General features: G+C 41.6%; 1 protein-coding gene across 1 annotated transcript; it reads left to right on the top strand.

Annotated features, from left to right (window-relative positions):
• Positions 1–444: 444 nt before the first annotated feature.
• Positions 445–15668, top strand: LOC146702321 (uncharacterized). Its single transcript, XM_085468775.1, has 4 exons — positions 445–729; positions 11416–11491; positions 11702–12968; positions 14514–15668. Exons 2-3 carry the CDS (start codon positions 11474–11476, stop codon positions 12965–12967), a joined length of 1284 nt encoding a protein of 427 aa, XP_085324901.1. The 5' UTR covers positions 445–729; positions 11416–11473; the 3' UTR covers position 12968; positions 14514–15668.
• Positions 15669–16174: the final 506 nt, after the last annotated feature.

Genomic DNA, 16174 nt, shown 5'->3' on the forward strand with positions numbered 1-16174 from the left:
TGATGACGTTTTCATCAAGGCCAATGAAAAGAAGTTAGGAAAAAAGGAGAATGGAGGAACTTTTGGAACATACCCCATGTGGTTAAGATGTGCTGCTGAGTCACGTGACTGCACGTGACTGGGACATTGTGCATTAAATAAAACACTACAGATGATAGGAGAACATGAGACGGGGCTTTGTGGAGTATGCCAGGAGGAGATGGAGACAGTAGAGCATGTAATACTGCGGTGTAAGGGTTATGATGTGGAGAGGTCAGTTCTGCAGAATAGATTGAAGGAGCGGGGAATTGGGAAATTTATTTATTTATTTATTTATTTTTGGATACAAATTGTAAACTCACTGTCTGACCCATACTCCGGAACAGTAGGAGGCGGTAATGCTCCTTTACGTTGGTTGCCAACCGCCGTTAAACACAAAGAAGAAGAAGAAGAGAAGAGGGCGGAGCAAAGTGTGTGTGCACGAGAGGAGTCGAGCAGAGAGAGCTCCTTTGTCATGAAACGGGAGTAAAGTAGTGAACTTAGAGGAGAGAAACAAACTAAAGTATCGATCATAAACCACTACCAACGTCCTGATCGATATCTGCATCGATCTGCCCACCCTTGTCTCCTGGATCGTAGCTGAGATCAGCGTGAACCACGTGGGTCTCTGCTCCCTGATCTGTTTCCTGTGTTTGGAAAGAGTTGCAGCTTCATCGCGGAGTTTCTCTCGGTTTGTGGGCTCATCTAAAGGTAAGCACCGAGCTAACTTTACTGTGAGTTCAGTTCATGTTGAGTTTAGCTCCTGAATGAGGTCTTCTGCTGCTCTCCTCGGTGTCTGTTCACAGTTTATTGTGAACACGTTGAGAGAAGAGTGAGAGAGTGTTTGGAGAAAAACACCAACTAATCATTAGCTCAGCATGCTGGGAGAAGTTGGAGCAGAAAAGTCTTTTCATTGTCCCTGCAGCTGTTTTTCTGCCTGCACCAAACCTCTACAGCCTCGTTTCTATTTGAAGTGATAACAGGAAGTCAGAGCGATCTGCTGCAGTATCAGGGTCACTATAACTTTATTGTCCAGGTGCTGTGGATGAACACGTTGTTTTTGTAGATCTGGGGTTTATAATAGCAGCAGTATTAATGAGACAAGGACAGCTCTGTCTTAACATAGTGAGTCCCTTTATTGGCAGGCCACAACACAAAAAACCAGACGGTGCTGCATGAACCATTTAATTAGTCCCTACCATAACACCCCTCCTCTGAGTATTCAATTCAGTTATATTTATATTTTTTTTATATAGCACCAAATCCTCAAGGCGACTGTTGTTGTGATTTGGCTTCTAGGATATCTTCTTTCCGTAGTTTGGTTACTTGGTGGTATATGAGACTTGGGTGGGTGGGGGATTGTCTCAATGAGATAATATCGTGGAGAATTCCGCTCTGCTTTATATTGTCCCGTTTTCTTTCATGTCCCAGATCCAAACTTGATCTCCTGGTTGTAGTCCAGTGAGGTCTTGTGCTCTCTGTTGTTGAACCATTTCCACTGTTTCTATCTCTCCTCTCTCTCTTTTTTTCTTTTTTATGTCTCTCAGCATAGTGATGTTTATCCTGCCTGGTTTGAGGCAGGATGGAAGTATAGGGGCTGTGGTACGAAGTTTCCTCCCCATTAGAATCTCTGCAGGGCTATGTCCATTGGCAAGTGGTGTGGTGCAATATGCCATGATGGTGAGAGATGGGTCTGCTTTCTGTAGAAGGCTTTTTACTGTTCTCATTTCTCTTTCAGTCTCACCGTTTCTCTGAGGGAATCTCAGGCTGGAAGCGGTGTGGGCAAAGCCCCACTCTAGAGCAAACGTTGGGAAGAGTTCTGAGGAGAATTGTGGGCCATTATCTGACTTTAATTATGTTGGTATGCTGTGGCGTGCCAATACGGACTTTAAGTGTTCAATCATTGCTGCTGATGTGTTAGAAGACAGCTCAGGTATTTCTGTGTATCTTGAGAAATAGTCCACTACAACCAAATACTGGCTGTTACTCCAGTTACAGCAAGCTCACAGTTCATTTGTTTCACTAGTTTTTTCACATTGGCTGTGAGATGGGCACGCATAGAGTCACAGATCAACAGCGATGGTGATGCGTGGAAAAAACCACCTGGTCTCCTTACATACACCTCCCTCAGCCAGTCTTTCATCATTTCCTCATCCATCCAGCCCTTTTCATTTGCCTTAATGATGATTTCTGCTGGAAACTTCTCTTTAGGCAAAGTCTTTCGTTTAAAAATCACCATAGGCGGCAGTTTCTGTCCATTAGCATGGCAGCCAAGCACAACAGTGAAAGAAGACTTTTCGTGCCCCGTTGTGCGTATCGCTACCGTGCTGGTCCCCTTCTTCTCCACAGTGTGACTCACCGGGATGTCAAAAGTGAGCGGGACCTCGTCCATGTTTGTGATGTGGCTGGGCTGGATGTTTTTGTCGCCGATGTGTTTGCTGCAGTAGGAGCGGAAGATGGCCAGCTTTTCCTTATAATCCGCTGGAAGTTGCTGCGCTACCGTAGTCCTGGTCCGGATGGAAAAATGGCACCGTTTCATAAAACGAAAGCACCAAGACGGACCTCCTTGGAAATGTTCAATGTTCATCTCTTCAGCTAGTGAAACTGCTTTTAGCCGAATGGTGACCGTCGAAACGCTTCTCCCGCTCGCTCTTTGCTCGATGATCCACCGCTCGAGTCTTTCCTCCAACTCGGGCCACCTCGCCTTATGTCCGCGGAAACTCAGCTGCGTTTTCTTGACCTGCCGGAGCTCGTTTTCTAGCTTCCTCCATTTGCGAACCATCGATTCGTTAATCTTAAATTCTCTCGCCGCTGCTCGATTTCCATGTTCCTCCGCGTAGCTGATGGCCTTCAGTTTAAACTGTGCTTAATAAACGTGTCTCTTTGCCATTTTCAGGGTTGTTAAAACAACGATGTTCCACATAATGCACATACCTGTCCTTTTAGACAGGTATGTGCGATTGTCCGGTATATACAATCAACGCCCACACTTCACCCTTTAGCGTTCTCATGGTGTTCTCTACTACGTCCTCCTTACAACACACAGGGCGCACTGCGCTATAGGGCGTGCCGTACTTTTTGAAGAAAATCTAAGACTTTTAAGTGCGCCTTATGGTCGTGAAAATACGGTAATCTCATTCTCAGTCTTTGTACTCGTGGCGGTAGTTCATCTAAGTTCTTGGAGACTAAAAGTAGCTCTAAAGGCTTGTGATCTGTCACAACATGAAACTTGATGCTGATGAGAAAATCACTTGCACGCCCAGGTTATGGCTAATAGGGCTGCCAAAAATGATTCTTTTGATAGTCGACTAGATTATTTTTGCGATAATCACGTCATGCATCCATTGGATGGAAAATGAACTGCTATTTGCACCAGCATGCATCTGCTCTTATATAATTATCATTAGCTTATAGTGTTTAAAGTATGTGCTAACCAAAAATAAAGACAAGATGACAGTTTATTAAACTTTTAATGAAATTTGCAGATTGCCTCTGTGGAGTTCAATAACCTCAGCCTCCTGCTTCTTGCTGTCTAAAAAATAGCAGGACACTGGAGTAAATTCTACCATCTTACCCTTCTGTTTAACCAGTTTTCTGTTTGACGTTTATTCAGCTGTGTGAAAACTGTAACTTTAATCTCAGCCAAACCGATTTACCAAACGGTAACATTTTTACAATAATCTTTATTCTACACGAGGTAGTTTAGATGAACAGAAATTTGAAGCATTCTTTACTGATTTAAACCTGCCACAGCTTTCTGCTACTGACCAGCAGATTATAGATGCTCCAATTACAGTGGAGGAGATTACCCGTGCAATTAACAGTATGCCACTTAATAAAGCTCCAGGATTAGATGGGTTACCATTGGATTTCTATAGAGCATTTGAGGATATGTTAAGTCCCCTGTTGCTTGATGTTTTTAATGAGGCTTTTAAAGTAGGCTCATTACCTCAGTCAATGCACTCTGGACTTATAACATTTATTCCTAAAACTGGGAAAGACCCTTTAGACCCAAGTGGTTGAGCCCCATATCTTTGCTGAATTCTGACCAAAAAATCTTGTCAAGGGTCTTCGTGGGTCGATTAAAAGTAGTAATGGCGAAAAAATTATATATATGATTCAGTATATCCAAAAGTGGCCCTATCGCTGGATGCTGCTAAAGCTTTTGATTGTGTTGAGTAGGATTATTTGTTTAAGACAGACCTTCCCAAAGTGTGGGGCCCGCCCTTAGGGGGTCACAGAGCCATTGCAGGGGGAGAGCGGTATGAAAAGGGGGGAAAAAACCCCAAAAAACCCAATGTAAAACCTGAAGATAGAGACAAAATACTGTTAATCTGACTACCTGCCATTCTGCAATTCATCTCCTGTAAACAATAACGTGGCGCACAGCGTGACGTGAAAAAAAGGCACATACCTTTGACCTCTGTATTCCTTGTCCACACGTAAACAGAAAAAAATGAGTTTTAAAAAAAATCTGTTTTCGGTGATTCGAAACGCCGTTTACGTGTGGACGAAACAGCTGCGTTTTCAAACATACCCGTGTAGGTGCGGACGTATTTGGAATTTCGATGGTTAATAGTCAACATAAGCTTCTATGATATGCAGATGATCAGAGATGGGCAGTAACGCGTTACTTGTAATCTGATTACTTTTTTCGAGTAACGAGTAAAGTAAGGGATTACTATTGCAAAAACGGTAATTAGATTACCGTTACTTTCCCGTAGGAACGCTGCGTTACTAAAACCGTGATTTTTTTGCAAGAATGTCTCATGACAATGACGTAAGTGAGTGCGACGTTCGTGGCAACAGCTGTGTGCAGATCAACAATGAATAATATATCGAGTGCGGGAGAGAGCATGAGTGTGCAGCGTTTAAAGCGTGGAAGTACTGACCTTACTTTGAGTTTGATTCCATAAAAAGTGACAAAAACATTAGCGTCCATCGTGCGTGGGAAGAAAAATTCTTTTTACAGCGAAAAAAAGCCCTAAACTTCCAAACAAGCACCGAGTGCACAACGACGTAATGGGAAACTCACAGAGAAACTCGCGGATTCTTCCACTGACCGCGGCACACCTGCACCAGAGCACACCTCCGCCTACCCCAGTCCTGCTTTACAGGTGAAAATAGAGCAACAGGACCGCTGAGTCTTTGACTTTATTTATTTTCTGCTGTGTTTTACTTGCATCTATTTGAAAGAGTGAGTGTAAACACAAAAAAAAAATTATTTTATGTGCTGGAATGTGCAGAAAATAGGTTTAAATATTAAAAAAAATTTCTTCCAGTCAGAGAATGGTGCATATAATTAAATTTTTGCTTGATGCATAAAGTTAAAAGATTAAAACTAATAAAACAAGTTTTAAAAAGAGACTTTTCCATTTGATTACATTTTGTATGATGGATTATGTAGAAAAAGTAGAATTGGGCTGAAAGATCTATCGCTTTATCACCTCTTCAGGTTGTAAATCGTGTTTTTAAAAAGTAACTAAGTAACTAAGTAATTAATTACTTTTGAAAATAAGTAATCAGTAAAGTAACGGGATTACTTTTTTGGGAAGTAATCAGTAATTAGTTACTGATTACTTTTTTCAAGTAACTTGACCAACACTGCAGATGATATGTTGTTACTTATGACCCAGTCTGGGAAGTCAATTCCAGCCCTATTAGAATGTATAGAAAGCTTTACGCTGCTTTCAGGGTATTGCGTCAACTGGGCAATGCCTATGTCAGGACACTGCCCTCATACTTTATATAAACAGTGGGAGTTTGGGTGGTCTGTGAATGGTTTGAGGTATTTGGGGATACAAATGACCTCAGATTACACTAAGATGGTCTGAGCAAATATGGAGCCAATGTTTGAAAGAATAAAAATGGAATTTGGTAGATGGTCCGGAATACGTCTCACAATATGTGGTAAAATGAGTTGTATTAAGATGATGACTGCACCCATGATCTTTTATATTTTATCCAATATTCCATTACACATTCCAGATAAGTATTTCAAAGATCTAGATTTTTTGATTCGGCAGTTTCTTTGGGGTAGCTCACCACATCGTTTAAGTATTAAGAAACTTCAAGCGAGTACAAAACAAGGAGGTTTTTCATTGCCTAATTTCCAGTGGTATTATTGGGTGATGAATGTGAAACGACTTAGAGCTTGGTTACCCTACTGCACCAGTTAAACCCATCTGGTCCCATATGGAGACGGAAGTTAATGGCGGTATTTCTCCTTGGAGGGAGCTGTTTGATACCAGTCATAAACGTACCCATCCTATAATTGCAAATGCGAAGACATTGTGGTGTAAATTACATAGGGTGGGTCGCTGGGACTTTATTAAATCTCCTTCGGCATCCTTATGGGGAAATAAAATAATTTTAATTGGAGGGACATCGGTTGACTGGTTACAGTGGTGTAAGGCAGGCATCCGTAATGTATCAGATTTATTTGATTGTGGGACTAAATGTTTTTTAAGCTTTGATAAAATTGTGGAATTATATAAGTTGCAGCGTAATCAATTCTGGAGATATGTCCAAATACATAGTTCATTATCAAAGTGGTTGGGAACCTGTCCTGTGGGCAGCCCTGTGGAAGTCCTGCTCTCAAGACCATTACCTCTAAGATTTATCATTTATCGCAAGAACGGTCGGCTGACCCTCTCCTTAAAGTTAAGGGCTACTGGGCCCAGGACATGGCATTGGCCATATCTTCAGTTGAATGGGATTCATGTTTTCAAAATGTTAATACTAGTTATAAAGAAACAGGCAGTAGATTTATTCAACTTAAAATAATCCATTGGTGGCATCGAACACCGCAACAATTGTATAAATGGAACCTGGCCTCTACGGACGAATGTTGGAGATGTGATGGTCAAAATGTTTCGATTTTACATATCTTATGGAGCTGTTCGGGACTTCGGAATTGGTGGGAAAATATAATGGAGGTAATTTTCAGTGTTTTGAAAAGGAGATTTGGTATCTCACAACAACTGTCCATACTTGGCATTTTCCAGTTATACAAAAAGATTAGGCCAAAATGCAAAACACTGTGTGGCTGAAAACTAACACTGCACATCACTCTCAACACACCATCCCCACTGTCAAATATGGTGAGGCAGCATCATGCTCTGGGGGTGCTTCTCTTTAGCAAGGACAGGGAAGCTGGTCAGAGTTGATGGGGAAATGGATGGAGCCAAATACAGAGCAATCTTGAAAGAAAACCTCTTGGAGTCTGCAAAAGACTTGAGACTGGGGCGGAGGTTCACCTTCCAGCAGGGCACCCACCCTATACATAAAGCCAGGGCAACAATGGAATGGTTTAAAACAAAACCTATCCATGTGTTAGGATGGCCCAGTCAAAGTCCAGATCTAAATCCAATCGACAATCTGTGGCAAGATCTGAAAACAGCTGTTCACAAACACTGTCCATCTAATCTGACTGAGCTGGAGCTGTTTTGCAAAGAAGAATGGGCAAGGATTTCTGTCTCTAGATGTGCAAAGCTGGTAGAGACATACCCTAAAAGACTGGCAACTGTAATTGCAGCAAAAGGTGGTTCTACAAAGTATTGACTCAGGGGGCTGAATAATTACGCACACCCCACTTTGCAGTTATTTATTTGTAAAAAAAAAAAAAAAAAAAGTTTGGAATCATGTATAATTTTTGTTCCACTTCTCACAAGTGCACCACTTTGTATTGGCCTTTCATGTGGAATTCCAATAAAATTGATTCATGTTTGTGGCTGTAATGGGACAAAATGGGTCAAAGTTCAAGGGGCCAAATACTTGTGCAAGCAAAACTGGTGATCACACTGATAATGTGGTCCCATTCAGCAAAGTGGGCCAAAAAAATTGCATAAAAAGCTTAATATCTCAAAGTATAAAAGTTATGTGCACCAGAAGATATAGCAGGCATTAGCAGAAGGAGCAGAACAGTTTAAAGTGTGAATGGTGAAAATCAGATGAAAACTGAGGGAGTAGTTAACCAGCAAATGTCTGAGCAACTAGAATAAGGTAGAACTAGAAAAGTTGCATTTCCTGCGAAAATCCAGTGTGAATGCCGTGTAGTGGAATCTGAAAACAGCAGAAGAAGGAGAAACCGCTGAAAAAACACTGCGTAGAAGCTGATTTTTTTCCTGAAAGCTGCTGCATTCACACAATAAAGAATAAAGAAAAACAGGAACACAATCGTGTGAATGCCTCACGGCATTCGCACTTCTGCTGTTTTAATTGTGTGAATGCCGTGTGGCATTCACACAATTAAAACTAAGTAGCTGCCACCATAGTTGAAAACTGGAATTGGCTGAGCCACGCTATGAATTCTGGGATAGGTTGGTCACGAAGAATACACCTGACCCATCCTTCAAATCTAGTGAAATGTAGCACGCATTTGTCGACTGCATTTGGAGAAGTCTTCTAGTTTGGACAGCCTTTGTTATCACCTACGATACTGGAAACTGCTTCTTCTTCTTTGGCGTTTAACGGCAACTGGGATTCTTGTAGATGTAGTGCTGCCATCTTCTGTTTCAGTCCGTTAGTACACTCTTGAATCCTACGTATTCCTGTGTCTTTCAGGATCTTACAAAGCTTCAAAGGATGCGTCAACTATTAAATTAGTTGTCAGCAAATTTAATAGTCGAAGTAATCGTGACTAGTTGACAAATCCTGGCAGCCCTAACGGCTAATGCCTCCTTCTCTATTTGAGTATATCTTTGTTGTGTGGGGGTTGATGCTTTTGAAGTGAAGGTCACTACCTTGGTTGAGTCTTCCTCTTGTTTCTGAAGTAGCACTGCTCCCAGTCCATAGGAGGATGCTTAAGGCTGATACTGTTGTTTGTGCTTTGGGACTGTAGACTGCCAGGTACTCAGTACTGACTTAATGCTGTCAAACACTGTTTGTTGAGCCTCACTCCAACAGTACTTTTTTGCTACGGAGTAGTTCTCTCAATAGCTGTTTTTTCTGCTTGGTGGGGAAACATTGCCTTGATGATTAACCATTTTCAGAAATTGTCTCGCTCCACTTACATCAGCCTCCATGTTGCTGACCATGTTCACTTTTTCTGGGTCTGCTTTGACGCTTGTACTGTCAATGATCTGTCCAAGGAACTTGATCAAGGTTTTTGCAAAGTCGCATTTCTCACTTTTCAATGTCACACCTGCTTTTGTGAACCACACAAGGACTGCGACTAGTCTCTTGTCGTGCTGGGCCTGTGTGTCCAAAATGTCATCCATTTGGCAGACAACTTCGTCCAGCCCCTCCAAGACTTGAGACATTCATTTTTGAAAATGCTCAGGAGCTGAAGATATGCTGAAACAGTCTATTGAAACAATACCTTCCAAATGGCGTGATGAAGGTTGTGAAAAGAGCTGACTGCTTGGAAAAAGGTATTTTCCACAATTCTGAGTTAGCATCGAGTTTTGAGAAGAACTTTGCGCCTTCTAGCTGTCCTAGGGTGTGCTATACTGATTGCAACATGTGTCTTTCTCTTTTCACAGAATTGTTACGTTTGGTCAAGTCAATACACACACTTCTTCTCTGTTTGGTTTGGGTACTGGAAAGATTCCTGCACAGCAGTCCAGTAGACTGCTACACTCTGGAGATTACCCCTAACTCTTCTATACAAGCTAGCTCCTTTTTGATTTTAGGCAGTAGGGAAGTGGGACCCTTTTTGGGGTCAACAGATAAATGGCTTAGCATCTGCTTTAAGCTCAATTTTGTATTCCCCCTCCATTTGTCCTAAACAGCTAAGTAGCTTCAGAAACTGCTGCTTTACCGCCTCTGCTGAAGGGAGTGACACTGCTTCTATTCTGTCCACTAACCCAAGCTCTACACTTGTTGGGCAGCTAAGTAACCCTTGTGTCAGGTCTGCTACTACATACACAGTATTGTAGTGTTGCCCGGAGTACTCAGGTTAGCTGTAAATTTCTCTGTAACTGCTAACTGCTTTCTTTTGTAACTGCTTTTTTCTTTCAGGCAAGACTGTTACATCCGCTCTTTTGTCAATTTTGAGCCAACAGGTCTATATTGTTAACTTTTTTTTTTAGTCATCCATGCATCCTCAGTTCTATCAGATGCTACTGTGCTACTTCCCTCTCTTCAATGTCACCACCTGCTGCCCATATTTCTCCCAGTGCCCCCGACCTGCACACTCTTGCATAGTGACCTTTCTTTTTACACTGATTGCAGACTACCTCTTTGGCTGGGCACTGCTTCACTGAGTGAATGGGTTAAATGCAGAGAGGGATTTTCCCCACGGGGACCAATAAAGTACACTTTCTTCTTCTTCTTCTTCTTCTTCTTTTTGCTGTGAGGTGTTGTCTTTCCACATCGATTGCATTGCCTTGTGTCATGTTTCATGTTCCTCTCTGTGTTTTGTGGCACAGTCTGTTCTGGTTTGAAATGTTTTATCTTTGCTAATGATGTCCACGTTGCAAGGATTCTCCTGCTTGAAGTTGTTTTTAAGAAGATGCTGGTGCTTCTTAACAAGCTCACTTTGGGGAATCCCTATCACTGCTTTTTCTAACATGAGCTTTGCATCCACTTGCAGTTCCTCCGAGAGCCTCTTGTCTCTCATTCCGACAGCGAGTCTGTCAATTATCATTTCACTGTACAGCGCCCCGTAGTCACAATGCTACGCCAAGGCATATAGGGATGTAATAAACCGATCTGCCGTCTCTCCCACTTCTTGCTGCCTTCGGTTGAACTTTTCACGTTTAAAAGATAATGTTTCTTCTGACTACAAAGTGTGCCTTAAGTTTGTTTTTGAGAGTGTGGTACTCACTCACCTCCTTTTCGGTCAGGTTCATTGAAGTGATCATGTCTTCAGCTTTATAGCCCAATGAATATATTAGAGAACCAAGGCTGGCCATTATTCTAACTCACCCTGGTGTGTGATGCTGTGCAGCTTCCTCACAGAAGCTGATGTCACAGGATGTCACAGCATCTCTATAATAATCCAAACTGTTGATAACAATTCTGAAAACCTGCCAGTCGGTGCAGTCCAGACACACCTGCAGATTCTCCACAGCCTCATCAGTCCACTGCTTCAGTGTCTTTACAAAAGCTTTAGAGAGTTTCAGTTTGTGCCTGTTTGCAGGGATCAAGTGAACCATGACATGCTCTAAGAATCTTGATGTAGTTTGAGATGATGATACTCTTACTATCAGCTCACCTTCTGTTTTGTACTGTGTGTTTTTTATCCATTTTGTTTAATAAAATCTATGAGGTTCAAATGAAGCGCCAAACTGCAGTTACTCAGTGGAGGTTCATTACTGCAGTTTCTCACCACTGTTGTTAACTGGAGGCTGACACACTGACTGAAAACATTTAGTTTGAGTGGATTTGAGCTTTCCATCTCAGCTTCTTTTGATCAAGGATGAAATACATATAAATATATTTTTGTTCCAGCTGATCATCAGGAGGAGACGAGCCATTTAGACTCAGCTCAGCCACTACAGAGGAAACAATGACTTCAACCCAAAAGGTGAGCAAGAATATCTGTTATTGAACCTGTGTGCAGGTTACAACTCTCATTGTAGCTCATCATTGTAATGTGATAATATCAGCAGAAGGTGGTGGTAACACACCTACGACGTGTTTGTTGAGATCTTTGATTCCACTAATGGAGTCAGTTTCAGTTTGTTCCACGACTGCATTTCACTCACTGCCTCTGTTTGTATCTCTGTCACTGCAGGACCAACACGGAGCGAGAAGTCAGCGCTCTCAGGAGGCCGACAAACCTCACAGAAGAAAGGGAGAGAAAACATACAGCTGTGATGAGTGTGGGAAGGATTTTACCCTGGCTGGGAGCTTAAAAAGACACAAAGTCATCCACAGTGGAGTTAAAGCGTACAGCTGTGACTTGTGTGGAAAATCTTTCAACCGGGCTGGAAGCTTAAAAACACACCAACTCATCCACAGTGGAGTTAAAGCGTACACCTGTGACTTATGTGGAAAATCTTTTACTTTTGCTGCTAACTTAAAAAGACACCATCTCATCCACAGTGGAATTAAAGCGTACACCTGTGACTTGTGTGGAAAATCGTTTACCCACGCTGAAAGCTTAAAAACACACCGACTCATCCACAATGGAGTTAAAGCATACACCTGTGACTTGTGTGGAAAAAGTTTTACTTTGGCTGTTAACTTAAAAAGACACCAACTCATCCACAGTGGAATTAAACCGTACACCTGTGACTTGTGTGGAAAATCTTTTGCCCACGCTGGAAGCTTACAAACACACCAGCTCGTCCACAGTGGAGTTAAACCGTACACCTGTGACTTGTGTGGAAAATCTTATATCCACGCTGAAAGCTTAAAAAGACACCAACTCATCCACAGTGGAGTTAAACCGTACACCTGTGACTTGTGTGGAAAATCTTATACCCACGCTGAAAGCTTAAAAAGACACCAACTCATCCACAGTGGAATTAAACCTTACACCTGTGACTTATGTGGAAAATCTTTTACCCAGCCTAGAAACTTACAAACACACCAACTCATCCACAGTGGAATTAAACCTTACACCTGTGACTTGTGTGGAAAATCTTTTACCGAGGCTGGAAGCTTAAAAAGACACCAACTCAGCCACAGTGGAGTTAAAGCATACAGCTGTGATCAGTGTGGTAAAGCTTTTACTCACAGTGGCCTCTTACAGCGTCATCAAGTTATCCACTCTGGATTTAAGGCGTACAGCTGCCACATATGTGGAAAAACCTTCCACTTGCTAGGCAGCCTAAATATTCACCTCCGCATTCATACTGGAAATGACGTTTACTGCTGTGATCAGTGTGGGAAACTGTTTGTGAGATATAAAGACTTAGAACGCCACATGTTTACCCACACTGTGGGGAGACCTTATAAATGTGACCTGTGTGAGAAGACTTTTAAAGCGCCACGTTACCTTAAAATCCACCAACAGAGCCACACCAGAAAGAAACTGCAAGTGCAGTTACTGTGAGGTATGTATGTATATTATTATCTTCTTGTTTAAGACTGACTGTTTCGTTCAACTGTGCTCATTAAATTGTGTTCGAATGTTAGTAATTCTACTGGACTCAATTTTGGAATTTTGGAAACAGTGCATTTAGATAATGACTGAAACCAGCCCACTGAAGGAACAATGTGCTGGGAGTTCAGTTCCTTAAGCTTAATTATGCAGATTCTCATGACCATTGATCAACAACCACTGACCATTATGCAAATGTACTGTTTATAAGATTGGGGGAAACTTGCAGTCAGCTGAGACTGAAGGAGTCACTTGGATGAGTGACGAAACGTTTCTCCCACAAAATTATATGTCCAGATGAACAGAATCAATTTTTGGAGGTTTTCTTACCTGGATGATTGAGCATGCATCAAGATGGGTTGACAATGTTTCTTTCTCGCTGATATAACAGGACACCTCAACGAGTTACAAAATATGATCCCCAGATAACACAACTTTCAAATACAAAGCAGCGGCAGGGATCACATTAATCTGCAAATCCTTGTATAAAGATAAGTCATATTAGCCCAGTTTATTTTTTCTTATCATTGTTTTTGGGGCGAATGTGGCTCAAGAGTTGGCAGTTCTTCTTGTAATCGGAAGGTTGCCGGTTCGAGCCCCGGCTCCGACAGTCTCGGTCATTGTGTCCTTGGGCAAAACACTTCACCCGTTGCCTACTGGTGTTGGCCAGAGGGCCCGGTGGCGCTAGTGTCCGGCAGCCTCGCCTCTGTCAGCGCGCCCAAGGCAGCTGTGGCTACAATGTAGCTGCCATCACCAGTGTGTGAATGGGTGGATGACTGAATGCAGTGTCAAGGTCCATAGGGATTAAGTAAAGCGCTATACAGGCCATTTACCATTGTTGTGAGGCGACCATTAATAGCATCTGCATTTTCTGTTTGTATAGTTCCTTTGCTGTTATGGTGTTCTTGTTATGGATAAAAAAAAATTTTTTTGAAATATAGCAAATCTATTTCTATGAAGTTGTTCTATATAGTGTGTAAGATAAGATGACCTTTATTAGTCCCACAGGTGGGAAATTTGTCTCGTTACAGCAAAAGTGCAAAGTTATGTAGCACTTAGCAGTTATGTAACTGTTGATATGCAGCATTATTAAATTTATTGTTAATGCAATTGTTGATATGGTAAATTGACTTTTGAGGAAATTTTAGATGGCACTCATCATCAGAAAGGTTGCCTACCACTGGTAGAAAGGTTGCTCTACAACAAAGACATTTATTGAGTCTCAGTACCAGGTCACTTTACTCTAGCATGCAAAGTGCTTTACCGTGTTGTATAAAGCACTTTGAGTGCTCAGGCAGAGTAAAAAGGTGCTTTATAAGAATCAATCCATTTTACTTGTATTTACTAAATGAACAACGGGAGGGTCATCTAACTAAAACCAATCAGTGTATCCCACCTGACCCCCTCAGAATCAGCTTACTTTTTATTTCAGGCCACTTTCAGAATTAAAATGTTGAAGGAATTCCCTGACTTACACTGTCTTTGTGTCTTTGTTTAGAAGCAGACCGACACAGATGGATCCAGTTCTCAACCCTGTCATCACTGTGGTGGTGGGAAAGAGTTTCACTGTGACCTTTTGTGGAAAAACTTTCACTCTGCAACAGACCCTAAAAATCTGGACTTCTTTAAATTGCTTGAAGATTATTTCACCTCTCAACCGAGAATCTTCTTCAGGTCTAAGGTCAAATGGTGGAGAGTTCCAGATTTAAGCTCTGTGGGAGCGTCCCCCTTAGAGGGACCTCCTAATGATCCTCTACCTAATCACACAAGAGAAGGTGTGAAAACGGGTGTAGGTAGGATACAATTTATACAAGGAGTATAAAAGAGGTGATATTTTTGGTGTCAATGCTGGTGTGAGGATTGTGCTGTTTTGATTGCTTTGCAAATATTCATTTCAATAAATCCAAGGAAATATTTGGTTTCAACGTTCAGTTTATTTTTAGGAAATATTCCAACAGTTAAGTGTTGATAAATGAACTTGAGTCTCTAAAAATGGGCTAAAGGAGATGTGAAGTGCAAACATATGTACATTGTGTGTAATGGGATTTGGCAAGGTTGAGAGATCTCCCGGATATAAAGAAAAATGTAAATACGAGACTGACAAAAAAATTGATAATAAAGACTTAATAAAGCAAAACACTGGATGGTACAGCTCATGAAGGCACAAACATGGCCTGCTACTGGATGTGTGAGAGGCAGAGAGAAGGGGACGGGCTCCCAGACATCGCAGTGAAGGTCAAAGGTGAAAATAAGACATGCAGAGAGAAGTCACTCACTGTCTGTGCATGTTAGGAATATAGTGATTAAATAAAGTTCATTTAGTGAATTTTTTTTAAAAAATTTTTTATATATATATACATTGCAATGGTTCTCATTAAGAGTTGGCCCTCCATGTAATAATGGGTAAAAGAGTGAATTTGGCTCTATGATTGAACTGAATTATTGAGACTGACATGTAGAGCTGCAGAGGGATTTCCAAACATGCTTAGATATCATAGCCAGTTTAAGTCAGGGTGCAATTTTCCTGCGCCAAATTAGTCTGAACAGAATATCCTAGACTTATATAGTAAGTACAAAATTACAGGCTGAGAATTGTTAGATAATAGTGTAACCCATGTGAAATACAGGTCCGTAAAATCCCCCCCCCCCCCCTTTTTTTATCTAAGGCTATAGCCTGTTATTGTCAGAAGGGGGTGCTGTAATGCAGTTTTGTGTTCTGACAACCGTGCGTCTAGTGCGCAGGAAGCATTACCTGTCTCTTCCTATGAGATCTTCCCTCTCTGATGGCAGTCAAGTGTGTGTCGGAGCTCACCGAAAAGTATTTGGTAACCTGGTTAATGAGACCAGATTGTTTTACGTATAAATGCTAATAAGCTACTCTTTTATTAGGCCCCGAACTCTGACCACAAAGGGAATAACGTCTGTCCAGTTATTTGTGTTGGAATATCCCAGTGAGTGACATGCCGTTTGTTCATCAAATTTGGTGTGTTGTTTTACTTTTCTTGTTGTTCTTTACAGTGTGTTATAAGTGTTGAATGCTTTGAGCTAAAGGTGTTTTACTGCCGATGCTAGCTGCTAATAGCTGTTAGCTACCCTACCCCCACGAAGCCATATTCCGATCGGGGAGGTATTCAGATAGAAGCACTAGCTCTGTTTATA

Source organism: Copadichromis virginalis, linkage group LG9 (assembly GCF_057382275.1).
Source record: "Copadichromis virginalis isolate Kocher_CV1m ecotype Utaka linkage group LG9, C_Virginalis_male_GT1.1, whole genome shotgun sequence".
In the NCBI taxonomy this organism is placed as follows: Eukaryota; Metazoa; Chordata; class Actinopteri; order Cichliformes; family Cichlidae; genus Copadichromis; species Copadichromis virginalis.